This window comes from Plecotus auritus (genome assembly GCF_963455305.1).
Source record: "Plecotus auritus genome assembly, chromosome: 6".
In the NCBI taxonomy this organism is placed as follows: domain Eukaryota; kingdom Metazoa; phylum Chordata; class Mammalia; order Chiroptera; family Vespertilionidae; genus Plecotus; species Plecotus auritus.
The window spans coordinates 91,938,759-91,964,480 of record NC_137773.1 but is presented as its reverse complement, the minus strand read 5'-3'; the positions used below and the strand labels follow the sequence as shown (position 1 = coordinate 91,964,480).

Genomic DNA, 25,722 nt, shown 5'->3' with positions numbered 1-25,722 from the left:
CCTGTTCTTAGGGGAAATGGTTTTAGTTTTTGCCCATTGAGTATGATGTTACCTGTGGGTTTTTCATATATGGCTTTTATTATGTTGAGGTATGATCCTTCTATTCCCACCTTGTTGAGAGTTTTTATCAAGAAAGTGTGTTGGATTTGTGAAATGCTTTTTCTGCATCAATTGATATGACTATGTGATTTTTATCTCTCAATTTGTTTATGTGATGTATCACGTTTATTGATTTGCGGATAGTGTACCATTCTTGCATTCCTGGGATAAATCCTACCTGGTCATGGTGTATGATCTTTCTGATGTACTGCTGGATCCAATTTGCTAGAATTTTGTTGAGGATTTTGGCATCTATGTTCATGAGGGATATTGACCTGTAGTTCTCTTTCATTGTGTTGTCTTTATCTGGTTTTGGTATTAAGGTGATGCTGGCTTCATAGAAGGAGCTTGGAAGTGTTCCTTCCTCTTGAATTTTTTGGAATAGTCTGAGGAGGATAGGTTTTAGTTCTTCCTTGGATGTTTGGTAAAACTCCCCTGTGAAGCCATCTGGCCCTGGGCTTTTGTTTGCTGGAAGCTTTTTGATGACTGTTTCAATTTCTTCCATAGTTATTGGCCTATTGAGATGTTTAGATTCTTCCTGATTGAGTTTTGAAGGTTATATTTTTCTAGGAATATGTCCATTTCCTCCAGGTTGTCCAGTTTGTTGGAATAGAGTTGTTCATAGTATTTTTTAACAATCCTTTGTATTTCGGTGGGGTCTGTTGTTATTTTACCTCTTTCATTTCTGATTTTGTTTATTTGGGTCCTCTCTCTTTGCTTCTTGGTGAGCCTGGCTAGAGGTTCATCAATCTTGTTTATCCTCTCAAAGAACCAGCTCTTGGTTTTGTTGATCTTTTGTATTTTCTTTTTGGTCTCTATGTCGTTTATGTCCACTCTGATCTTTATTATTTCCTTCCTTCTGCTTACACTAGGCTTTTCTTGATGCTCTCTTTCTAACTCTTTGAGTTGTAGGGTTAGGTGATTTATTACCATTGTTTCTTGTTTTTTTTGCAGTAGGCTTGTAGAGCTATGAACTTCGCTCTCAAGATTGCTTTCGCTGTGTTCCATAGATTTTGGATTGCTGTGTTTTCATTGTCATTTGTTGACATAATGTTTTTTATTTCTTCTTTGATCTCTCTGGTAACCCAGTCATTGTTTAATAGCATGCTGTTTAATCTCCATGTGTTTGATTTTTTTTGGATTGTTTTTATTATAGTTGATTCCCAGTTTTATGCCATTGTGATCTGAGAAGATGCTTGATATGTTTTCTATCTTCTTGAATTTGAAGAGACTTTGCCTATGTCCCAACATATGGTCTATCTTTGAAAATGACCCATGTGCATTTGAGAAGAATGTATATTCTGTGGCTTTGGGGTGAAATGTTCTGAAGATGTCAATTAATTTCATCTGGTCTAGTGAGTTATTTAGAATTGATGTTTCTTTGCTGATTTTTTGTTTAGAGGATTTGTCCAATAGTGATAGTGGGGTATTAAAGTCTCCTACTATGATTGTATTGCTGTCAATCTCTCCCTTGATATCTTCCAGGAGTTTTTTTATGTATTTGGCTGCTCCTGTATTGGGTGCATATATGTTTACCAGAGTTATTTCTTCTTGTTGGATTGCTCCCTTTAGTATTATGAAGTGGCCTTCCTTATCTCTTTTTATGTCCTTCACTTTGAGATCTAATTTGTCAGATATAAGTATTGCTACCCCAGCTTTTTTTTTCATTTCAATTCGCCTGAAAAACCTTTTCCATCCCTTCACCCTCAGTCTGTTTGCATCTTTTTTTGTGAGGTGGGTTTCTTGTAGACAGCAGATATACGGGTCTTGTTTTCTTATCCAATCCATTACCCTGTGTCTTTTTATTGGGGCATTTAATCCATTTACATTTAAAGTTATTATTGATAGGTACTTATTTGTCGCCATTCCTATTCTTTACCCCTGTATTCCTTCTTCGCTTCCTATTTCTTTTTTTTACAGCAGACCCTTTAGCATTTCTTACATTGCTGGTTTGGTGGTAATAAATTCCCTTAGTCTTTTTTTGTCTGTGAAGCTCCTGATTTCACCTTCCATTGTGATTGAAAGCCTTACTGGGTACAGTATTCTTGGATTCAGACCCTTCCTTTGCGTGACTTTGTATATTTTATTCCATTCCCTTCTGGCCTGATGAGTTTCTGTTGAGAAAGTCGCTAGTCTTCTGGGGTTCCTTTGTAAGTAAGTTTCTGTCTCTCTATGGCCACTTTTAAGATTCTTACTTTGTCGTTGGTGTTTGCCAATTTAATTATAATGTGCCTTGGTGTCAGTCTTTTGGGGTTCATTTTGCTTGGGACTCTGAGCTTCTTGTATTTGTGTGGGTTTTTTCTTCCTTATATCAGGGAAGTTTTCTGTCATTATTTCTTCAAACAGGTTTTCTATTCCTTGCTCAGTTTCATCTCCTTCTGGTACCCCCATTATGCGGATGTTGTTTTGTTTTGTGTTGTTCCAAAGTTCCCTTAGGCTCTTCTCCTGCTTTTTAATTTCTTTTTTTCTAGAAGCTGCTCTACTTAGGTATTTTTCCTACCTTGTCTTCTACCTCACTGATGCAGTCCTCTGCTTCTTCTAGTCTACTCTTTATGCTTTCTATTGAGTTCTTTACAGCAGCAACGTCATTTTTCATTTCCTCTTGGTTCTTCTTCATTTCCTCTTAGTTCTTACACATATTGTTGAATTTGTCTTCCATTCTTTTCAGCCACCTTATGACCATTTCTATGAATTGTTTCTCTGACAGGTTGCTTGCCTCCATTTCGTTTACTTCCTTTTCTGGTGATGCCTGCTTTTCTTTCATATGCGGGCTGTTTTTTTGTCTCCCCATAGTCTCTCTTCTCCTGTTGTCTGGTTATGTAGTTCTCCCTCTCCAGCTCTGAGTGCCTGTGCCACCCCTCGGTGAGCGCAGTGCTGCCCAGGGGCCCGAGTTGCTGGTATCGTCCGGCCGTGTGGCTGGCCGCTGCTGGAGGCTCTCTCTCCCACTATACAGTGGAGTCCAATGTGCGGAGCAAGTTGGAGCACTGCCGCTGCCGCCATCACTGCTGCCACTACTGCCCAGGTTTAGGAACTCTTGGGTTAGACCTCCAAAGGCAGATACTTCTGTTTCCTATGCTGAGTCATTCCCTCACACTGAGGAGGACATCTTTCTCAGGCAAATCTTTGCTATTCAGGCTGTTTTTCTTGGGGGGAGGCAATTGTCCCACCCTATTGAAAAACCAACTTGCTCCACCTCATGAAGCTTCTGAGTCCCAATAAGAGACTGAGAACACCAATCAGACTGAAGGCAGAAGCAATTGTCCCACCTTGTTAGAAAACCTCTCACCCCACCACCCCCTTTTGGTGATAGCTTGAGGCTAATCAAGATAATGCAATCAGACTGCAGAGAGAGGTGGGTCTCTGAAGGCTTTGAATCTTTGTCTGATCTAATTTGGGGCTCAGGGCTAGGAAAAGTAGACCTCGATGCACTTCTTTCCAAAGGCAAGAAGCCACAGAAGAGGGTACCACAAGTGGTGCATTGCTGATAGCTCCAAACAGGGTATGCAGGGACAGTCAGAAACAGTGTCTCACACTGTCCTGTACTAGAGATTGAGTGACATAGCAGATCTACCTAATACAGTCACAAACAAAAACAGGCAGCCAAAATGAGCATACAAAATAAAATGAGCCTCAAATGAAAGAATAACATAACTCTACATGAAATGAAGATAAGAAATTTATCAGACATAGAGTTCAGAATAATGATGACAAAGATGCTCAACAGCTTGAGAGAAGATGTAGTAACTATGAAGAATGACACAGCTATAATAAAGAACACAGTGGAAGGAATACAAAGAAGATTAGAGGAAGCTGAGGATGAGATCAGTGAATTAGAAGACAGGGTAGAATAAATCACTTAATCAGAGAATAAAAATAACTATTAAAAAAAAGGAGGACAGCTTAAGGGAGCTGTGGACAACATAAAATGTAAAAATATTCACATAATGGGAATGCTAGAAGAGGGAGAAAGTGAGCAAGAAATAGAGAACATTTTTGAAAAAACAATGCAGAAAGCTTCCCTAAATTGGTGAAGGAAAAAAGGCACATTTGTTAAGGATGCATAGAAAATCCTAAGTAAGAAGAACCTAAAAGGCCAACATCCAGACACATCATAATGAAAATGCCAAAAATTAAAGACAAAGAAAGAATCTCAAAGGCAGCAAGAGAAAAGCAATTTGATACCTACAAAGGAGCTCTAATAAGGTTGTCAGAAACTGTAAGGGCCAGAAGGGAATGGCATGAAGTATTTAAGCTAATGAAAAGCAAGTATGTAAAACCAAGATTACTATATCCAATAAGACTATCATTTGAAATATACAGTGAAATAAAAGCTTCCCAGACCAAAAAAAAAAAAAAAAGCTAAAGGAGATTGTCATCACCAAATCAGCACTGCGAGAAATGCTAAAGGGACTGCTGTAATGAGCAGAAGAAATAGAGAGAAAGAGAAATATAGGCATAAAGAATTAAAATGGCAATAAATAAGTGCCTATCAATAATAACCTTAAAGGTAAATTGATTAAATCAGTGGTTCTCAACCTTTCTAATGCCACAACCCTTTAATACAGTTCCTCATGTTATAGTGACCCCCACCCATAAAATTATTTTTGTTGGTACTTCATAACTGTAATTTTGCTATGGTTAATGAATCATAATGTAAATATCTGTGTTTTCCGATGGTCTTAGGCTCTAGAGCAGCGGTTCTCAACCTGTGGAAAATGGGGAGATGTTGGTGAACGGGTACAAACTTCCAGTTACAAGATGAATAAGTTCTAGGGATATAATGGACAGTATGGTCAGTATAGTTATACTATTGTACTATATACTTGAATGTTGCTATAAAAATAAATCTTAAATGTTCTGACCAGAAACATTGTTAATTATGTGTGCTAATGAAGGTGTTAACTAATGCTTTGATGGTAATCATATTGCAGTTTTAAAATGTATCAAATGAACACTCAGTACACCTTAAACTTACACAATGTCATAGATCAATTATATATCAATAAAGCTGGAAAAAATACAGAAAATAAAACATGATTAGTACAGCATTCATATTTGTTCTCAAGGGTCTATAGAAAGAACACTAATGTAATCAGTAGTTGATACTCTTTATTGCAATAGTCCTGTTCTGTGCCAGAACATTCTAGGAACATTATCCTATCTAATGAAGAGGGAATATGCTAATTGACCATCACTCTGTCACAAAGATGGCTGCACCCACAGCTGAGGCCAAGTTCCCATAAGGAGCCTTAACGAACAATCAGCAGGAACTTGAGGCTACACCCTCCCCCACCCCTGTGGGGCTTGACAGGGGACCTCAGGCCATGTCCCCCATCTGGCAGGGCTTGACAGGGGACCTCAGGCCGTGCCCCCCACCAGGCAGGGCTTGACAGGGGACCTCACAGTGCACTTCCTGTCCTGGTGCTGGGCTAGGGGACCTCAGGCTGCTCCCCCCGCCCCAGAGCCAGGCCAGGGGACCTCAGGCCGTGCCCCCCACCAGGTGGGGATTGACAGGGGACCTCAGACTGCACCCCTCGCCTGGTGGGGCTTGACAGGGGACCTCAGGCCACACCTTCCTGCCTTGGCACCAGGCCGGGGGACCTCAGGCCGTGCCCTTCACCAGGTGGGGCTTGACAGGGGACCTCAGACCTCGCCCCCTTCCCCGGTGCCAGGCCAGGGGACCTGAGGCCATGCCCCCCTGCCCGGCAGGGCTTGATGGGGGACCTCAAGGTGCGCTTCCCATCCCGGTGCTGGGCTAGGGGACCTCAGGCTGCTCCCCCCACCAGATGGGGCTTGATAGGGGACTTCAGGCCGTGCCCCCCACCCTGGCACCAGGCCAGGGTACCTCAGGCTGCAACCCTGCCCCAGTACCGGGCCAGGGGACCTGCGGTTGCGCCCCCCTGCCTGGCAGGGCTTGACAGGGGACCTCAGGCTGTGCTCCCCACCCAGGGGGCTTGATGGGGGACCTCAAGGTGCACCCCCAGTACTGGGTTGGGGGAACTCAGGCCACACCCCCACCAAGCGGGTCTTGACGGGGGACCTGAGACTGTGCCCCGCTCCCAGTGCCGGGCTGGGGGACCTCAGGCTGCACCCCCACCTGGCAGGGCTTGATGGGGGACCTCAGGCCATGCCCCCCACCCAGCAGGGCTTGACAGGGTATCTCAGGCCGTATCCCCCACCTGGTGGGGCTTGACAGGGGACCTCAAGGCATGGCCCCTGCCCCAGTCTGGGCTGGGGGACCTCAGGCCATGGCCCCCATCCTGGCGCCTGGCCAGGGGACCTGAGGCTACGTTCCCTGCCCGGCGGGGCTTGACAAGGGTGGGACTGGCCGGGTCTGGATCTAGCCCAATGGGGGTAGGGGCTGGCCGGGTCTGGGTCTCACGTGATTTTGAGGCACATGTGGGTGGGTGGGGACTTGACTCTGGGTCCCATGGTACGCCCCAGACTCTGACAGGAGAAAGGTTTTCATATACATTTTACTAATTTTCTTTCATCTCTGACACTTCTATTATAGAGAAAGAGCAAATAGTAATATTAAATTATTTCCTCTAATTAATGCCCTTTTAATGTGCACAAATTTCGTGCACTGGGCCACTAGTATATTATATTCTTTTAGATCTAATTCTTTATGATTTGTTAACCCAAAGTGATATTATTAAATTATTGCTACTTGATGTCATGTTTCAGTTAATGTTTATTTCTCTATTCAGTTTTCCTTGATTAGTTGTTTTGAAACTCCTCATTTTAACCTGATTTCAATTCATTTTCTCGTTTTATCATTTTTCACATTTTTAGTTTTGTTTCTAGATAAGTTCACATCTATTCACATACCTTTGTGAAAAGATAAAAACGTGAACAAAGCAGGTGAGGTCCCTGCTGTGTTGGATCATGCAGTATGATGGCGAGGGCAGAGAACAATAAAATAAATGTGTGTTTAAAATACTGTCCTCAGGAAGAATCACATGAAGAAAGCCATCCTATATAATAAAAGGCTAATTTGCAAATCGACTGAACTGTGGATTGACTGGTTGCTATGATGTACACTGACCACCAGGGGGAAGACACTCAATGCAGGAGCTGCCCCCTGGTGGTCAGTGCGCTCCCACGCAGGGAGTGCCACTCAGCCAGAAGCCCTGACCTGGGCTCACCACTGGCGAGCACAGCAGCGGTGGTAGGAGCCTCTCCCACCTCCTCAGCAGTGCTAAGGATGTTCGACTGACAGCTTAGGTCCACCCCTCAGATCCCCCGAGGGCTCCTGGACTGTGAGAGAGCACAGACCTGGCTGAGGGACCCCCCTCAAGTTCACGAATTTCATGCACTGGGCCTCTAGTCTAATAATAAAAGTATAATATGTTAATTAGACTGGACGTTGGTGCCGGGGCTACAAGGGAAGCCGGGTCCCAGGTGCCAGAGAGAAGCTGGTGCTGGCAGCTGGAGGAAGGAAGGCCTACTCTTGCCCGAATTTCATGCATCGAGCCTCTAGTTCAATATAAAGAGATAGACCTGTCATGGTGTGGGCAGGATTTGTAAAGCATGGTCTGGGGAGGTTGTGCATGTTGGATGAAGACCTGAACCAGGACCAGAGTGTGCCTGCTTGGTGTGTCAAAGAAGAGATGAAAACCCAAAGCCCAAGAAATCATTCAAAAGGTGCCACATAAGAAAAGGGAGAAGGGGATTAACCTCATCCCAAAATGGACCCCATAAAAACAAATTGGTCTGTACCTATTGGAATAGGTACAAAAAAACAAATCTTTTACTTCAAATGTCCAACTTTTGTTACACATTATGTGTTTGAGAAGGTGGTTTAGCCCTTTACTCATTATGAAGATGTACAATAAGGAAGGCATGTCTGTCTTTTGGACAAGCTTATTTTTGCTGGCACCAATGGAATGTGTGAAAGGTTTAAATGCAGCCAGACCCTACAAGAGTTTTCTTCCTTACCGTCTCTCACCTGAGTTTGTTAAATCTCTATTCCTCCTCCTCCATTTCAGTTTTTTTGCCCCCAATCCTTTCTCCTCTACATTTAGTGAACAGATTTTTTTAAATGTATGATTAAATACAGGGAATAAAATGCCCACCCCAGTATGGAGCCCCAAGTTTATTTTTCTATGAAAGGCTTAATATTTGGAATTTCTGGAAACATTTCTATATTTGACAGGTGGAAGATCACAGATCTGGCCAACTTATATTGAATCCATTCCTGGCATACTCAGTATGACTGGGGTGAGAGAGACATGGGAATAACTGGGCCATGGTGTGGTGGTGGTGGTGGTGTGTGTGTGTGTGTGTGTGTGTGTGTGTGTATGTGTGTTTGTGTGTGGTTTGTGGATGTGAGAGGTCCTCAGAGCAGGGATAGCTGCATTCATACATTGGAAGGTGGCTCTAACACTATGGGGCCAGAACTCAATCCAGAGAAGGTACTAAGGCCCTAGTTGGTTTGGCTCAGTGGTTAAAAGGTCGGCCTGGAGGCTCCACCCCCAGTAGGGGGCCTGCAAGAGGCAGACAATCAATGATCCTCTCTCATCATTGATGTTTCTATCTCTCTATCACTCTCCGTTCCTCTCTGAAATCAACAAAAATATATTTTAAAAACAAAAAGAGGAGGTACTAAGGAGGGGATCTGTTTCCATTCACAGGACACCTTTGCCACAAGAATAATAAGAGCATAAGTGGTATATGTATGAGGAAGTCCCTGTGCCTGAGGTGTCAGCAGTAGCAGAGAGGCCCCCTCACTCCTCAATGTGTCTGCCACCACTTCTCCTCACTCTCCCCATGCTCAGCCACCTTGCAAATGGGCTTCACTTTTTTTTTTTTGAACATTTGAAACAAGAACCTTCCTCAGGGCCTTTGCACTGGCCAATCCCTCGGCAGAGCCTTGTGTCTCCCTTCCTCTCTTGTGTTAAAAAAATTTTTTGAGGGCTGAAAGCTTTTCTTTAAATACAAAAAAGGCTTTATTGAGCCAGATGCCAGCCAGCATAGGACCAGGTTTTGGGGCATGAAATCTAAACCACCAGCATCAGAGTGATGCAGAAAAGACATGTCCACTGTGCCGGAGTGGACAGCTCTTTACACTTTATGTTTTGAGGAAGAAAGATGTAAGTTGTTTTAAAGGAATTTACATTGGCTACCGATGCTGGTGGTGGGTGCCAAAGGGGGAGAGTGTCACAGGAGAAGGTAATGTGAGGCAGTTCTAGGACAGGTACACAAGGAAGAAATATTTACTACTTTTGATTGGTTACAAGCAGCAGTCCTGAAAGCCCATGCACGTGCAGGATGCAGGGGCATCTAGTGGTCGCTACAGAAATTGATTCAAAGTTCCAATTTACAGTCAAGAATGTAAGCAATCTTTTGTAACTTAGTCCCCAGCTTTTACCCGGTTGACTACCATAATCTTTTTATCTCACTCACTGGCTCAGTGTTATTTAATTTAGGACATCTCAGATTTCTTCCTGCTCACTTTTGAGGTCTCTGTTCAAATGTCACCTTGTTTGCAGATCTACCCACACACCCATGAAAAATAGAATTCCCTACTCACTCTCTCCTTCAGACATGCTTTCCCTTTCTTCATACCACTGCCACCATGGTCAGCACTCAATTAGCATTCCTGAGAAACACTCAAGTGCCACAGCCTGGGTCATGTACTCTGTGGTCACACCCATGCTGAACCCCTTCATCTACGGTTTCAGGAATGAAGACACCAAACAGGCTCTGAAGACATTCTTTGTGAAGGAAACTACAAACAGGCCAGTTGTCCTAAGACTGAAGACCTGCCCGTGATGGCAGAGGTCAAAGGCTCAGAGTCACACATCATGATGATCTTCAGTCCATGGAAGTAGAACTTGCTCTTTCCATTTATTTCATGCAATTTCTGTTTCTTTGACCTCATCTTCTCTATTCAACATATGTAGCTCAATTAAGTTCTCTGCTCTCTCAGATATTCAACAGCGTTTCTCTTTGTTGTTTTTCTACTTTCCTAAATTTATTTCCATCATAGATCAGATATATATTTGGAAAATTCTATTTACCTAATGAAACAACATGGATGTCTTTAGAATAATTTTTCTCAAATGACATATACCATACCAAATAATTTTTTTTTTCTAAAGAGTCATCCTGAATTGCACTATTCCTATGGAAAAGCTGCACTTAATGACCAATGCAATTTATACCATTTTGTATGAGAGGAAAATCTGAGACCTCTGCTGTTCACTTTTATGAGTAACATTCTTTTGTATATCACTATCTCAACTGGTGTTCCTGATAACGTAGACTCTGACATACCAGAGTGTTTAACAGCTTGTCACTGTATTTTATTCTCCTTATTAGATTCCTGTTCTCTTTAAGCTCAGTGTTCATATCACTACCTTAGCCACTTTCAAAATGATTATCAAATGCATGTCTCCAGTGGTCAGCAAACTGTGGCTCTCGAGCCACATGCGGCTCTTTGGCCCCTTGAGTGTGGCTCTTCCACAAAATACCACAGCCTGGGCGAGTATATTTTGAAGAAGTGGCATTAGAAGAAGTTTAAGTTTAAAAAAGTTGGCTCTCAAAAGAAATTTCAATCGTTGTACTGTTGATATTTGGCTCTGTTGACTAATGAGTTTGCCGACCACTGCATGTCTCCAAGAGGAGTCTTCATTGAAAGATGAATTATAATAAATAGGTTGACCTAATACCACCTCAAAGCACGATGAATTTCAATATGATGAAGCAAATTTTTAAATCACGCATTGTATTACCAAATAAAATGTTTATTCTTCATGCTATGCATCTATTCATTGGAGTATGGAGGAATGATGCCCATTTGTAAAGGGGTTTATACATATGATTGATGATTACTTGTTGTTTATATTTTATTGGGTTAACTTAATGTGTCCCCTTGCAAATTTTCAGTGCTTCCTATAATGTGGCTCTTTGATTACTATAAAGAATATAGAGTCCCACCCTCTAAATTTTTTATAAGGTTGGAAAGTATGACAACTGATCATTATCAGTTTCATCCATTATACAGTATATCTCTACTATGCTCAGGATTCTATTCATCCTTTAAAATCAAAGAATGACTCTAAAGTGAAATTGCATTTTTGTTTAGTTGTATAAAACAGGGTCACCAGTTTTCCTACACAAACATATGTGTTCTTTCCACCTCTCCTGGTTACAGGGACATGAACCCCCAATGAGAGTTTTTAAATGCAGTTGTCTGAAATACAGTGACAATGAATGCTATCTTTTAAGAAATAAGAATAAGAATATAAATAAATAAAATTAAAAATGTTAAGTGCTCTAGCTGCTGTGGCTTAATTGGCTGGGCATTGTCCCATGCACTGAGAGGTTTGATTCTCTGTCAGGGCATATGCCTGGGTTTCTGGCTCTATCCCCATGTAGGAGGCAACAGATAGAAGTTTCTATCTCTCCCTCTCCCTTCCTTTCTCTCTCTAAAATAAAAAAATACATATTTGAAGATAAAAAAGTGTTATTCCCCCTTAAAATTTCTAATTTTGTTTGTGTTTCCTAACTTTTTTCTTGATTATATTTATTAGATATCAGTATGGTTTGAATTTATAAATTCTGTTTTCTGTTTTTAAATCCATTAATTCATGTCTTTGCCTTTGTTATTAACTTAATCTCCTCTCATGAAGTTTGTATTGTTCTTTTAATGAATTCAACTTAATTTTATAGATGGGCTGCCTCCTGCATACCCCATACTGGGGATCAAGTTGGAGGCCCAGGCATATGTCCTGACTAGAATCAAACCAATTGAACCACGAACTCCAGGTTCATGGGTTGATGCTCAACCATTGAGCCACACTGGCTGGGCTCATTGTAATTGTTTAATAGTATTCTGAATAATTCTTTTTTGACCAAGTTGTAATTGAGGAGATTGCTTTAAAAATTCCCCAAAAAAGTTTTTAGTTGAGTTTTATGGCCTTGTAGGTAGAGAATGTATCTGAATTTTTTCTTCTGATCTTTTGAAATGTGTGGCTAAGAAGTTAACTGACTTTTGTCAATGTTCCATGGGTGCTTGAAAAGGAGATGTATTGCCTTGGCTAATTTGGCTTGGTGGTTAGGGCGTTGGCCTGCAGACTGAAGGGTCCTGGTTTCGATTCCAGTCAGGGGCACATGCTTGGGTTTCGGGCTCGGTCCCCAGTGTAGGGTGTGCAGAAGGCAGCCAGTCAGTGATTCTCTCTCAACATTGATGTTTCTATCTCTCTCTCCCTCTCCCTTCCTCTCTGAAATCAATAAAAATATAAAAAGGAGGTGTATTATTTGTTAATAGGCTACAAAGTTCAATATTTATCATTTAATTAAAGCAGTTTATAATTCAGAAAAAAAGAACTAGTGTGGGTAATAATCAACAGCAGATAACCACTGTGCTCACTTATATTTACTTTGATTATTATATCATTAAGCTATTGCCATATGACAAGCCATCCTACAAGCAAATTATTTAATATGATGCCATTACTACCAAGTGTGATTGTGTGGTGGGGAGCTTTTCTGAACTCTGCCAATCTCTTTATGAGTCTATAGTCAGTTGTGAGTCTCTTCATGTGTTTTTAAGTCTCATTCATGATGTGTGTGGCCATGCTGATCTTCTCCCTTGAAGCAGTATATCATCAGTTTACCCTGTTTCTATATCTACCTTTATCTTCTATTTTAAAGAAAAGAAAGTGTACTGAGTGTGATTGCTTTATTTTACTTCTACTGTTTCAATATCCATGAAACATATTTTTAAAATATTTTTATTGTTTAAAGTATTACATGTAGTAGTACATATATCTTCTTTTTTTTCCCCATTGACCTTCCCCCAGCCTCTACCCCCTGTTGCATGCCCTCATCCTCCCCCCCAACCCCCCACCCCGCCCAGTGTCTTGTGTCCATTTGTTGTGCTTATATGCATGCATACAAGTCCTTTGGTTGATCTCTTTCCCCGCCTCCCCAACACTCCCTTGCTTTCCCACTGTAATTTGACAGTCTGTTCCATGCTTTACTGCCTCTGTATGTATCTTTTTGTTTATCAGGTTATAATGTTCTTTATTTTCCATAATTGAATAAAATCATGTGGTATTTTTCTTTCATTGCCTGGCTTATTTCACTTAACATAATGCTCTCCAGGTCCATCCATCTGCTGCAAATGTTAAGAATTCCTTCTTTTTTATAGCAGCGTAGTATACCATTGTATAGATGTACCATAGTTTTCTAATCCACTCATCTGCTGATGGGCATTTGGGCTGTTTCCAAATCTTAGCTATGGTGAATTGTGCTGCTATGAACATAGGGGTGCATATATCCTTTCTGATTTGTGTTTCTAGTTTCTTGGGATATATTCTGAGAAGTGGGATCACTGGGTCAAATTGGAGCTCCATTTTTAGTTTTTTGAGGAAACTCCATACTGTTCTCCACAGTGGCTGCACCAGTCTGCATTCCCACCAGCAGTGCACAAGGGTTCCTTTTTCTCTGCGTCCTTGCCAGCACTTGTTGTTTGTTGATTTGTTAATGATTGCCATTTTGACAGGTGTGAGATGGTACCACATTGTCATTTTGATTTTCATCTCTCTGATGATTAGTGACTTTGAGCATGTTTTCATGTGTCTCTTGGCCTTCCTTCTGTCTTCTTTAGAAAAGATTCTATTTAGGTCCTTTGCCCATTTTTTTTATTGGATCATTTATCTTCCTTTTATTAAGTTGTATAAGTTCCCTGTAGATGTTGGAGATTAAACCTTTATCAGTGATAACCATAAGGTGGGCTTTCTTGTAGTTTTGTTGATGGTTTCTTTTGCTGTGCAAAAGCTTTTTGTTTTGATGTTGTCTCATTTTGTTTACTTTCTCTTTAGTTCCCATTGCCCTAGGAGTGATGAAGAAATTGCTTTGGCATATGTCTGAGATTTATCTGCCTGTGGATTCCTCTAGTATTTTTATGGGTTCCCATCTTATGTTTAAGTCCTGTATCCATTTTGAGTTTATTTTTGTGTATGGTGTAAGATGGTGGTCTAGTTTCTTTTTTTTTTTCCTTGTATCTATCCAATTTTCCCAACACCATTTATTGAAGAGACTGTCTTGACTCCATTGTATGTTCATGCCTCCTTTGTCAAATATTAATTGAGCATAGTGGTTTGAGTAGATATCTGGATTCTCTATTCTATTCCATTGGTCTATATGTCTGTTCTTATGCCAGTACCAGGCAGTTTTGAGAACAGTGGCTTTGTAATACAGCTTGCAATCTGGTACTGATATCCCACCTACTTTGTTCTTCTTTCTCAGGATTGCTGTGGCTATTTGCGGTCTTTTTTTATTCCAGATGAATTTTTGGAGAGTTCTTTCTAGTTCTGTGAAATATGCTGTTGGTATTTTAATGGGGAGTGCATTGAATCTATAGATTGCTTTGGATAGTATGGACATTTTAATGATGTTGATTCTCCCAATCCATGAACATGGTATGTTCTTTCATCTGTTTACGTCTTCCTCAATCTCTTTTTTCAGTGTCCTGTAGTTAACTGTGTATAGGTCTTTTACCTCCTTAGTTAAGTTTATTCCTAGGTATCTTAATTTTTTTTGGTGCGATGGTAAATGGGATTGCTTTTTTAGTCTCTCTTTCCGTAAGTTCACTATTGGTGTATAGAAATGCCATGGATTTCTTGGCATTAATTTTGTATCCTGCTACATTGCCGAATTCATTTATTAAGTCTATTAGCTTTTTGGTGGAATCTTTCGTGTTTTTTTTTATGTACAATATCATGTCATCTGCAAATAAGGACAGCTTTACTTCTTCTTTTCCAATTTGGATGCCTTTTATTTCTTCTTCTTGTCTAATTGTAATGGCTAATACTTCCAGTACTATGTCGAACAGGAGTGGTGAGAGTGGGCATCCCTGTCTTGTTCCTGTTCTTAGGGGAAATGGTTTTAGTTTTTGCCCATTGAGTATGATGTTAGCTGTAGGTATATGGTTTTTATTATGTTGAGGTATGATTCTTCTACTCCCACCTTGTTGAGAGTTTTTATCAAGAACGTGTGTTGGATTTTGTGAAATGCTTTTTCTGCATCAATTGATATGACTATGTGATTTTTATCTCTGAATTTATTTATGTGATGTACCATGTTTATTGATTTGCAGATATTGTACCATCCTTGCATTCCTGGGATAAATCCTACCTGGTCATGGTGTACGATCTTTCTGATGTACTGCTGGATCCAATTTGCTAGAATTTTGTTGAGGATTTTGGCATCTATGTTCATGAGGGATATTGGCTTGTAGTTCTCTTTCATTGTGTTGTCTTTATCTGGTTTTGGTATTAGGGTGATGCTGGATTCATAGAAGGAGCTTGGAAGTGTTCCTTCCTTTTTGAAACTTAGATTTTTTTCTCAGGTAGAAGAGATACCTCCAGCTACCTGAGCTCTAGATCCTGGCTTTCTTCCTTCTAGTTTTTTTTTGAAGTATAATTACATATTGTAAATGGAACATGATTAAAATTCACAATTTGATGACTAAAGACATACAAAAATTGCAGTCCATACCTCATGTTTCCATTTGAGATATAATATATATATGTAATATTTTTCCTTTGATTTTTAGAGAGAGTGGAAGGGACTGGGAGAGATAGAGAGAGAAACATCCACGTGAGAGAGACACATTGATTGATTGCCTCCTGACCAGGGCCGGGCAATGAGCCTGCAACTGAGGTATGTGCCTTAGACTGGAATCGAACCCAGGACCCTTCAGTCCTTGGGCCGACACTCTATTCCAGCCGTGGGCAAACTACAGCCCGCGGGCCGGATCCGGCCCGTTTGGCTGTTCTATCCGGCCCGCGGAGCCGAAAGAGCGGAGAGTTCTCTTGCTCTCCCCTCCGCTCCTTTACTTTGAATTTATATTAGTTCACACAAACACTCCATCCATGCTTTTGTTCCGGCCCTCCGGTCCAGTTTAAGAACCCATTGTGGCCCTCGAGTCAAAAAGTTTGCCCACCCCTGCCAAAGAGCCAAACTGGCTAGGGCTCATTTTCCATTTGTATATGTCAAGAAAGTACACAATAAACTTTAGTAGCTTCTTATAGTAATTGTTAAACATTTAATATACCTGAGCCTAAATTTCCAATAAAATATGGCCATATATTTCATTTATTGCTTGCAACTTGTGCCTTGGGATTAGTAAATATAACTTCAAATGGATGTTGCAAGCAATAAATGATATAAATGGTCATATTTCATTGAGCCCAAATAAAATCTTCCAAGGTAAAGTGTGTATGTATATGTGTGCTTATTCATATACATTTTTATTTCAAACAAACTAGCCCACTTGTATGTACACAAACAGATCCATTTATAAGCACATATTTTATGTTGAAAGTAAACTTAAGAGAAATTTAAAGAAGATAGAGGAGACAAACTGCAATCCAGTTGCATTCGTTTGCATGTGGCTTTCCAGTTTTCCCAGCACCATTTATTGAAGAGACTATCTTTACTCCAAAGTGCATTTCTGGCTCCTGTTTCAAAAGTTATCTGTCCATATACGTGTGGTTTTATAGGTGGGCTCTCTGTTCTGTTCCATTGATCTGTGTATCTGTTTCTCTGTCAATACTTTGCTGTTTTATCGTAGCTCTGTGGTATGAAGGGAATACTCATTCACTGCTGGTGGGAGTGCAGACTGGTACAACCACTATGGAAAGCAGTCTGGAGATTCCTAAAAAAATTAAAAACAGAGTTATCATACGACCTAACAACTCCACTTCTGGGTATACACCTGAAAAACTTGAAATCATTTATTCGCAAAGATATATGCACCCCTATGTCCATTGCAGCATTATTCACAGTGGCCAAGAGTTGGAAACAGCCAAAGTGCCCTATGATAGAAGACTGAATAAAGAAGATGTGGTATATACACAATGGAGTACTACACGGCCATAAGAAAGGTTGAAATAGCGTCATTTACAACAACATGGATGGACCTTGAAAACATTATGCTAGGTGAATAAGTCAGACAGAAAAAGCTAAGAACTATATAATTTAACTCATATGTTGAACATGAAACTGAAACTTATGAACACAAACAGCAGTGTGGTAGCTGCAAGCGGGAGGGGAGTGGGGGGGAAAGGGGTCCTAATATGAAGTGACAGGAGAAGATTTAACTTTGGTGGTGGGCACATGGTCCTATGTACAGATTTTGTAAATTAGTAATCTACACATGAAACCTCTATGTTCATGTTGACTCATGTCACCCCAATAAAATTAAATAAATAAATAATACTAAATAAAGAATATAGAAATGAAGAGAATGAATTTCTGCATTAACATAAAATGAAAAGATGTAAAAATATAGACATGAAGATTTAAAGTAAATGGTAGATATGAACTTAAATGATGAATTGCTTTTCCTATGTTAATGCCTCAAAGGCATCAAAATTGGGAGCACATTTACATTTATGAAATAAGAAATTCTTTACCAGCTAAAGAGGCTGAATATCTCCAAATTGATTACACATTTCTTTTACTTAAAGGGGAATTACAACTCAAAATGCCTTTATCCGGGGGAGGATAAATGAATGAATTGAGACGCTTGACCTCAGTTTCCTAAAGAAAATTTTCATTGCATAAATGTGCATTCATTTTTTAATGCTAATGTAAAATTACCACCTGAGTGATTTAAAACAAACACATTCATGCTCTTACAATTCCTGAGGTCAGAAAGATGAAATGGGTTTCAGTGGGCTAATATCAAGATGTTTGCAGGGCTAGGATTCTCCTGGAGGCTACAGGGAAGAGTATATTTACTTTCCTATTCCAAGCTTAGATTAGAGTGTAAAATAATCTAAATATGTTTCTTATAACTAACAAATATTTCTTAGTGAGGTGCTAAATGCCAGCTCTTAACTTGTGATATAAGGTTGAAATGCCATTCTTTTGGCTAATGTGTCATGAAGTCAACCGTGTAACACTCAAAGTTTATATCAAAGGAACGTAGTTCTCCCCCTTGTTGAAAAGAAAAATAGAATTTTATGTAGATATCAGGGCCTATATCCCTATCACAAATGAATATTTGGAGATTCAAGTTTTCTAGTCTTGATTAGACCCTCAGTCTTAAGTTTGAAAGAATTTTAAATCAAGGTTGGGATAAGGTGCTGGGATGTTAGTCCTCTGAAACCCAACAAATGTTATAAGGATGAACCAGTAAACACTGGACTCACTTGAATCCTAAGCTGGTCTTTTGGGAACACAGACTCTCCAGGAAAACATTCCATTCTGTCCAGACCCACAGGGAAATCAGGTGATTAGGAGTTGGAGTAACAAGACAGAAATGCACCTAATGAGCAGACACAGGGAGCTATAAATATCTCCTCATCTCCAGTCTCTCATTCTCTCATCGTGTGTGCCCTTGGGCTGGATGGGACCTGGTTGTTGCTTTTGCAATCCTAAGTTTGTCTAGGAGACCTGTGCTTGCCTCCTTCCTGCTGTCTTGTCTGGGCAGAGCGCTTCACTCTCCATCATCACCCATACATGATGTTGGACTTCCCCTCAGAGTTCCCCATCAGGTGAGTCCAGAGGTCCAGTAGGTACTACAGGAAAGGGTCAGAGAGAGTCAAAACCAAGCACATGTACCTGAGGTCTCTTGACAGGCACCAGCCTATGGTTATTTGTTTGTCTGATTAACTAATTAATGACTGATTTATGATGCTAAAAGGAGAAGTGAACATTGAACTAATTGCTGATAATTAACTGTTGGAAGACCAATTTGAGATGGTAATCCAAGGCATAAAGTGATTGAAATAAAAGTAGACTATGTACACTGAGTTTTGCAACTAAAGGGAGTAGGAAAATAGAGTAGTAGGTATGGAGGGATGTCCAGTCAAGTGAGAGCAGTTCTTTATTTTTATCATGGTGTGTATTCAACTACGTATCCATTCATGAGAAAGATCTAGGTCCAATATATTTCTTGCAAAAATTACCTTACAACAGTAGTTTAGGAGACATACATTTCTCGGGATCTTCTTTCACTCTGGTATTCAATTCACATGAAAAAAGAATATATTTGATAAGTAACAAGAGGTATGCTAAATAGTTTAACTTTTCGATTACTTCATCACCTGTGATCTGAATATATTTGTGAGTTTGTTTTTCATTTGTTTTCTCTCTTGTACATCATCTATAAAGTCCTGATGTTAGTGTAGTGGGGTCATTCCTGTTTTTGATTGCACTCTTCTAAATAAGGAATTGGAGGTTTCTTTCACCCACTTTGTTGTTTGTTATTGAGTACCTTCATGGGTGTATATGTGGGAAATTGTGAGTGTTTATTAATAGTGTGGGCTCAAATCTGTCACTCTGTCATATTGTAGTCTCTCCATTGCTTTTTTAATTTTTACTTTTCTTGTTGAAAAGATTCAGCTCTTACCTTTATACTTTTCACTTGTGAATCCTTTCTCTCAACAAAAAGGAAGGTGAATGTTCTTCTGTGTACATAGTACTAATAAATAATGCTACAGACATTGCCAGCTTGTTTTACAGCTCCATTTCCTCCTTTTTGTTCTTTTTGGCCTTTTGTTGTTAGCTCTATTTATAAAACAGGCATCATCTTCTACCATCCTCTGGAAGGCATTCTCTTTTTTATTTACTAAATATTAACTTTACCTTCATTAGCATAATTGAATCCAACATCTTATATAATAAAAGCCTAATATGCTAAGTGTCTGGTCGTCCAGTCATCCGTTCAATGAATTAAAGCATAATATGCTATTGATATGCTAAGGCCGCTCAACCACTTCCTATGATGTGCACTGACCACCAGTGGGCAGAAGCTCTGACCAGTAGGTTAGCTTACTGCTGGGGTCTGGCTGATCAGGACTGAGCAAGATGGGCCAGACATGCCCTGGATCCCTCCGATGGTCCCTCCCCTGGTGGCCAACCTCCCGTGTCCCTCTCTGGCCCTGATCGTGCATCAGTGGGGTCCTTCATCCTGGCTAGTGCCCTCTTGCAATCCAGGACCCCTCAGGGGATGCCTGAGAGCTGGTTTTACCAGATCCTGCAGGCCAGGCAGAGGGACTCCACTGATGCAGGATTCATGCACCGGGAGTCTTTAAATAAGAAGAAACTATAACTTAGTTACTGCTTTCCTCCAAATTTAAAATCCATTCTAGCCCAGCTGGGATGGCTCAGTGGTTGAGCATCAACATATGAACCAGGAGGTCATGGTTTGATTCCTGGTTAGGGCCCGGGTTGCAGGCTTGATCCCCATTGGTGGGTCTGCGGGTGGCAGCCAATCAACGATTATCTCTCATCATTGATGTTTCTGTCTCTCTCTCCCTTTTCTTTCATCTCTGAAATCAATAAAAATATATTTTTTAAAAAGCCATTCTATCCTATTCTTTTATTTAAAAGTTATTGGAAATTTAAGTTGGAATTAGTGATCCATGTTGATGTTATTAAGTTATTATTAACTGTCTTTATATAGATTACTTTGATTCTCACTTAATTTTGTTTCATACAGTTCTTTTGTAACCACTATACTTAACCCAATTTCATTCCTGTGATAATCTGTATTCCATAAGTTCTTAGTTTTAAAAAAACTTCTCTTCTGTGTTATGCATACATATACACGCATATGCATTTGTATAAATGCATACATAGCATCCTGTGCCATTCAGAAATCCTCATTATGTGTTGTACACTCTTTTTTCCTATGTGCCCACTCTTCCTTATTACTCAACAATACGTTATAACCTTTCTTCCAATCAAATAATGTGATGCCAAGTCATGATTACCATGTGCACATAATATTTTATGAAATGGCTGTTATTCACACTTGAAAGCCTTCCATATACTTTCTTAATACATTGCTACTATAACAATTATACAAAAATATTTTGAGGTTGTTACATTAAAATTCTGGTTCTCAACCAGTGGCAGTATTGTTCCCCCAAGGGACATTCAGCAATGTACTGAGACATTTCTGTCTCTCACAAGGAAAGTGTAGGTAGAGTCCAGGGATGCACAGGAGAGACCACACCACAGGAAATGATCTGGCCCAGAATGTCAATAGTGCAGAGACTGAGAAACCACGACTTAAAGAATATATGTACTTATAATATTTATAGCTGTTCTCAGATTGGTTTCCCAATGTTGTAACACTTTACAGTTCTTCCAGAAAAGAAAATAGAGTACCCCTTAGCTACCTGTTTGCAAGTTCTAATCCCAGTCAATGTGACACCTTTTTAAGGTTTTTCCCAGGCTGAGAGATGTGAATTTTTTTATTGTTTTCTGAACTTTTTCTGAGTTTGATCAAAGATTCATATATTTGATGGTCTCGTTAATTTAAATGTTATTTTATATGCCTATTATTCTTTCATTATCAGCCTTTCAAATTATTTCTAAACTTATTATGGTGGCAAAGGTAGAGGAGGTAAACAGGAGGATAAACAGTGATGGGAGGAGACTTGACTAGGGATGATGAACACATATACATATGATATATCATAGAAATGTACACCTGAATACTATATAATTTTGTTAACCAATGGTACCCCAATAAATTCTATGGAATTAAAAATTAAAAATTAATGTAAATTTCTCAATTGACTTTAAGGGATATTTTGGCCATAAAATTTTTTTACATTTTATTTAGTTAAATATGTCTGTCTCATTACTTCTAAGTCTCCTGACTTAATTACAATGGTTTTGCCCACCCACACTTATTAATATGCAGTTTTATATCATTTTACCTGAACTGGTTACACTTAACAGTGAGTAGGCAATCCCTCTGATTTTTTATGATGTAACTGATGTAGGAGAACAACTTCACTTTCTTCCAGGTTGATATTTTTCCAGTTTTTATTCAACAATTCAATGTTTCCAAATGTACTGGAATGTAACCTTACCATGTGTTCAATGTACTTATACCAGTAAACTAGACCTAATTCCTGATTCACTCAACAAATAACAATGGAGCATGTGCTGTTTGTCACAATTTCTAGAAACATTATAGATTATCTTCTATGTCTGTGCCACTGCCAATTTGACTACTAATTCATGTTGGTAACCCTAAATTATTGCTATTCATTACATCTTGTTTTGGTTAGTTTTTGATGCGCCACTCAGTTTTCTTTAATACAGTTGCTTGCAATTCACTCTGTTTAACCAGGTTTCATTCCCTCTGTCATGCCTTTCATTTTATAACTTCACATTTACATAAAGGTGTTCCTATATAAGTGCGCATATATTCACACACAGTTGTGAAAATACAAAGGTGAACAAAACAGGTGAAGCCCTGCTTGTCTGGATCTGGCACTGTGATGGTGAAGACAGAGTACAATGAAATAAATGTTTGCATTACAATGTGCTCAGGCTAAAATCATATGAAGAAAGTTACTCAGTGTAGCAGGATGATCATCATGGCATGTGCAGGACTTATTGATCATGTCCTGGGAGGCCTTTGCATGTTGGATGAAGACCACAACCAGAATTAGACTATGCCTATTGATTTGTAAAAAATGAGATCAAAACCCAAAGTCAAGAAAAGCAGAGATGCCACATAAGAAAAGTGAGAAAGGGCTTCTCGCATCTATCATCAACCATATAAAAACTTATTGGTCAAATAAATATAGAAGAGGCATAGGAAAAACCAGTCTTCTTCTGCTTGGTATTAAAAATATCCAACTGGTGTTGCTTTTATATATTTCCTTTTGTGAGTTGTTGGTTAATTTTTTTGGTCAGTTTTCACTTGGGGTAGTTACATCATATATCTATAAATATATTATTTTTTTATTATTTTTTTAAAATTTAATTGTTTATTGTTTAAAGTATTACATCAGTCTCCTGTTTCCCCCATTGACCTCTCCCCGGTCATTCCCACCTCCCCAGCACATGCCCTCACCCTCCCCTACTCTCTGTGTCCATGGATTCTGCCTCTGTATTTTAGTCAAATTAAATTTTCTCCTTTATTAGTTTTGCTTGGCTTTAAAGGGTATGTAATTATTGTTGGAAGTGTTCCAGAATCCAAAGAAGATTTTTCTTACTCATTGTCTCTCAGGGACCACCTGAGCTAATTAAATCTCTCTTCTTCCTAATATCCATTTTATTGCTCTTTCTCCCTCTATGTTCATTTAAACTACTGTTTATATTTCTTTAACTACAGGACAGAAAATGTGCATAGCAATATGAAACTCCAAGCTTATTTGTCCATAGAAGGCTTACTATATGAATATCTAAAAACTATTTCTAAATTCTTTTTGGAAAAGCTACTTGATCTGGACACCTGGACTTGTATCTGCTCATAGCCTACATAGTGTGGGAGGGAGAAGGACATGGAAATAACACAGATGAAGAGTCCATGGTGTTCTGCATTGTGTGTGTGTGTGTGTGTGTGTGTGTGTGTGTGTGTGTGTGTGTACCATGCAAACTGAGAGTAGTCCTCAGAGCAGGGGAGCCTGGACTGATATATTCCAAGGTGACTCTATTACCTGGAGGAGATACTAAGGAGGAGATCCTTTTCAATTCACAAGATGCTTTTGCAACCAGATTAATAAAGTGCAACATTTACATAGTGTGCACAAGGCACTCTCCATGACTTGAAGTAACAGGAGGAAAACGTAGGCCACCTTGTTTCTTAATATCCTCTGACATCATCTCTGCTCCTGCTCTGCCATGCTCATTCCCCTTGACACTCTGGCTCATTTTGAGCCCTGATTTTCTAAACAATCTCCTTCCTCAGGGCCTTTGCACTGGCTGTACCTTCTTCCTGGCAAACACTCCCCCCTCAGTCTCCCACTTAGTCTTCCATGAGGTATCTGTTAAGTGTCCTCTGTTGGCCTGTCTTGGCTAAACTCTATAAAAGAGAGCACCATGTGTCCACTTTCTCCATTAATGTGATTTACTTTTTGTTTTAGCAGCTGCAACATTGGATCTGTTTTATTATTTTTTAATTTGATAATATTCTTTCTCCATCATTAGTTTATAGAGACTTTTTTTTTCAGCATCCCATACTCTGAACAGTGCCCGGAACATGGTCTATAGTCAATAAATATTCCACAAAAGATGTCCTCAGTAAAACATCAATATACATTATGCTTGAAGAACAGGTTGATGGAAAAGAAAATTCCAGTGACAAATGACAATGGAGATACCATAATGAGGACCGCATCAAACACAAAAAATGGAAATTATTTTCTTGATTCTAAAATGTGTCACTTATTCTCAGGTACAAATGCTTACTAATGTGACAGTTAGTTATTCATTTCTTCTATTTTCTAATAGTCACCTCTGACACATGGAACCAGACAATGGTACACAAATTTCAGAATTTCTTCTTTTGGGACTTTCACAGGCACGGGAACTGCAGCCCCTCATATTTGGGCTTTTTCTCTCCATGTACCTGATCACTGTGTTTGGAAACCTGCTCATCATCCTGGCTGTCAGCTCAGATTCCCACCTCCAGACACCCATGTACTTCTTACTCTCCAACCTGTCCTTGGTAGACATCTGTTTCACCTCCACCACCATCCCAAAGATGCTGTGGAACATCCAAACACTGAGCAAAGTAATCACCTATGAAGGCTGCATCACACAGATTTGTTTTTTCATACTCTTTGCTGGGTTAGACAACTTTATCCTGACCGTGATGGCCTATGATCGATTTGTGGCCATCTGCCACCCACTGCACTACACTATTATCATGAACCCCCAGTTCTGTGGAATGCTGATTCTGGTATCCTGGATCATAAGTGTCCTGAATTCCTTGCTACATAGCTTAATGGTGTTGAGGCTGTCCTTCTGCTCAGATTTGAAAATTCCACACTTTTTCTGTGAGCTCAATCAGGTGCTCCAACTTGCCTGTTCTGACACCTTTCTTAACAACATTATGATATATTTTTCAGCTGGGCTGCTATGTGTTGGTCCACTTGCTGGGATCCTGTATTCTTACTCTAAGATACTTTCTTCCATATGTGGGATCCCTTCAGCTCAGGGGAAGTATAAAGCATTTTCTACCTGTGCATCTCACCTCTCAGTTGTCTCCTTATTTTATGGTACAGTCCTAGGTGTTTACCTCAGCTCTGCTGCTTCCCAGAGTTCACACTCAAGTGCAATAGCCTCGGTGATGTACACTGTGGTCACACCCATGCTGAACCCCTTCATCTACAGTCTCAGGAACAAGGACATAAAAGGGGCCCTGGAAAGATTCCTTGGCAGGTAAGCTCTTCAAGGGCCAGCTGTACTAGGCTGAACAATTGCCCAGGAATGCAGAGTGCTAATCCTCAGAGCCAGAAGTTCTGACACAAATGAAGCCAATCTTTGGATTAGATATAATTGGAAATTCTCAGTTATCTCATAGGTTAACATGAATTACTTTAGCATTGTTTATTATCTTATGACATATTTCATTCCAAGTAATTTTTCTATAGTTTTACTGAAAAAATTGCCATGAATCATAATATCCTTACGGACAAAATTATACTTGGATTCTAAGGTCATTTGCATAATTTTATTGTAGAGCAAAATCTGAGATGACAGTTTTCACTTATTTGTTCATCATTATTTTCTATAGCACTACCTTTACTGCTCTTCTTGATAATGTAGACTTTAACATGCTAGTATGTTTTATAGTTGGTATCCTGGTTTTATCTTTTCATTCTATTATTTAGCTGTGTG

The 25,722-nt window shown here is 39.7% G+C and overlaps 1 protein-coding gene across 1 annotated transcript; it reads left to right on the top strand.

The window, feature by feature from the left end:
* Positions 1-24,343: 24,343 nt before the first annotated feature.
* Positions 24,344-25,267, top strand: LOC308252312 (olfactory receptor 7A10-like; the record flags this gene model as incomplete). The annotated part of the gene is made up of 1 exon (XM_080676718.1): positions 24,344-25,267. The coding sequence occupies one exon, from the start codon at positions 24,344-24,346 to the stop codon at positions 25,265-25,267; it is 924 nt and encodes a 307-aa protein (XP_080532844.1).
* Between the last annotated feature and the right edge of the window lie 455 nt (positions 25,268-25,722).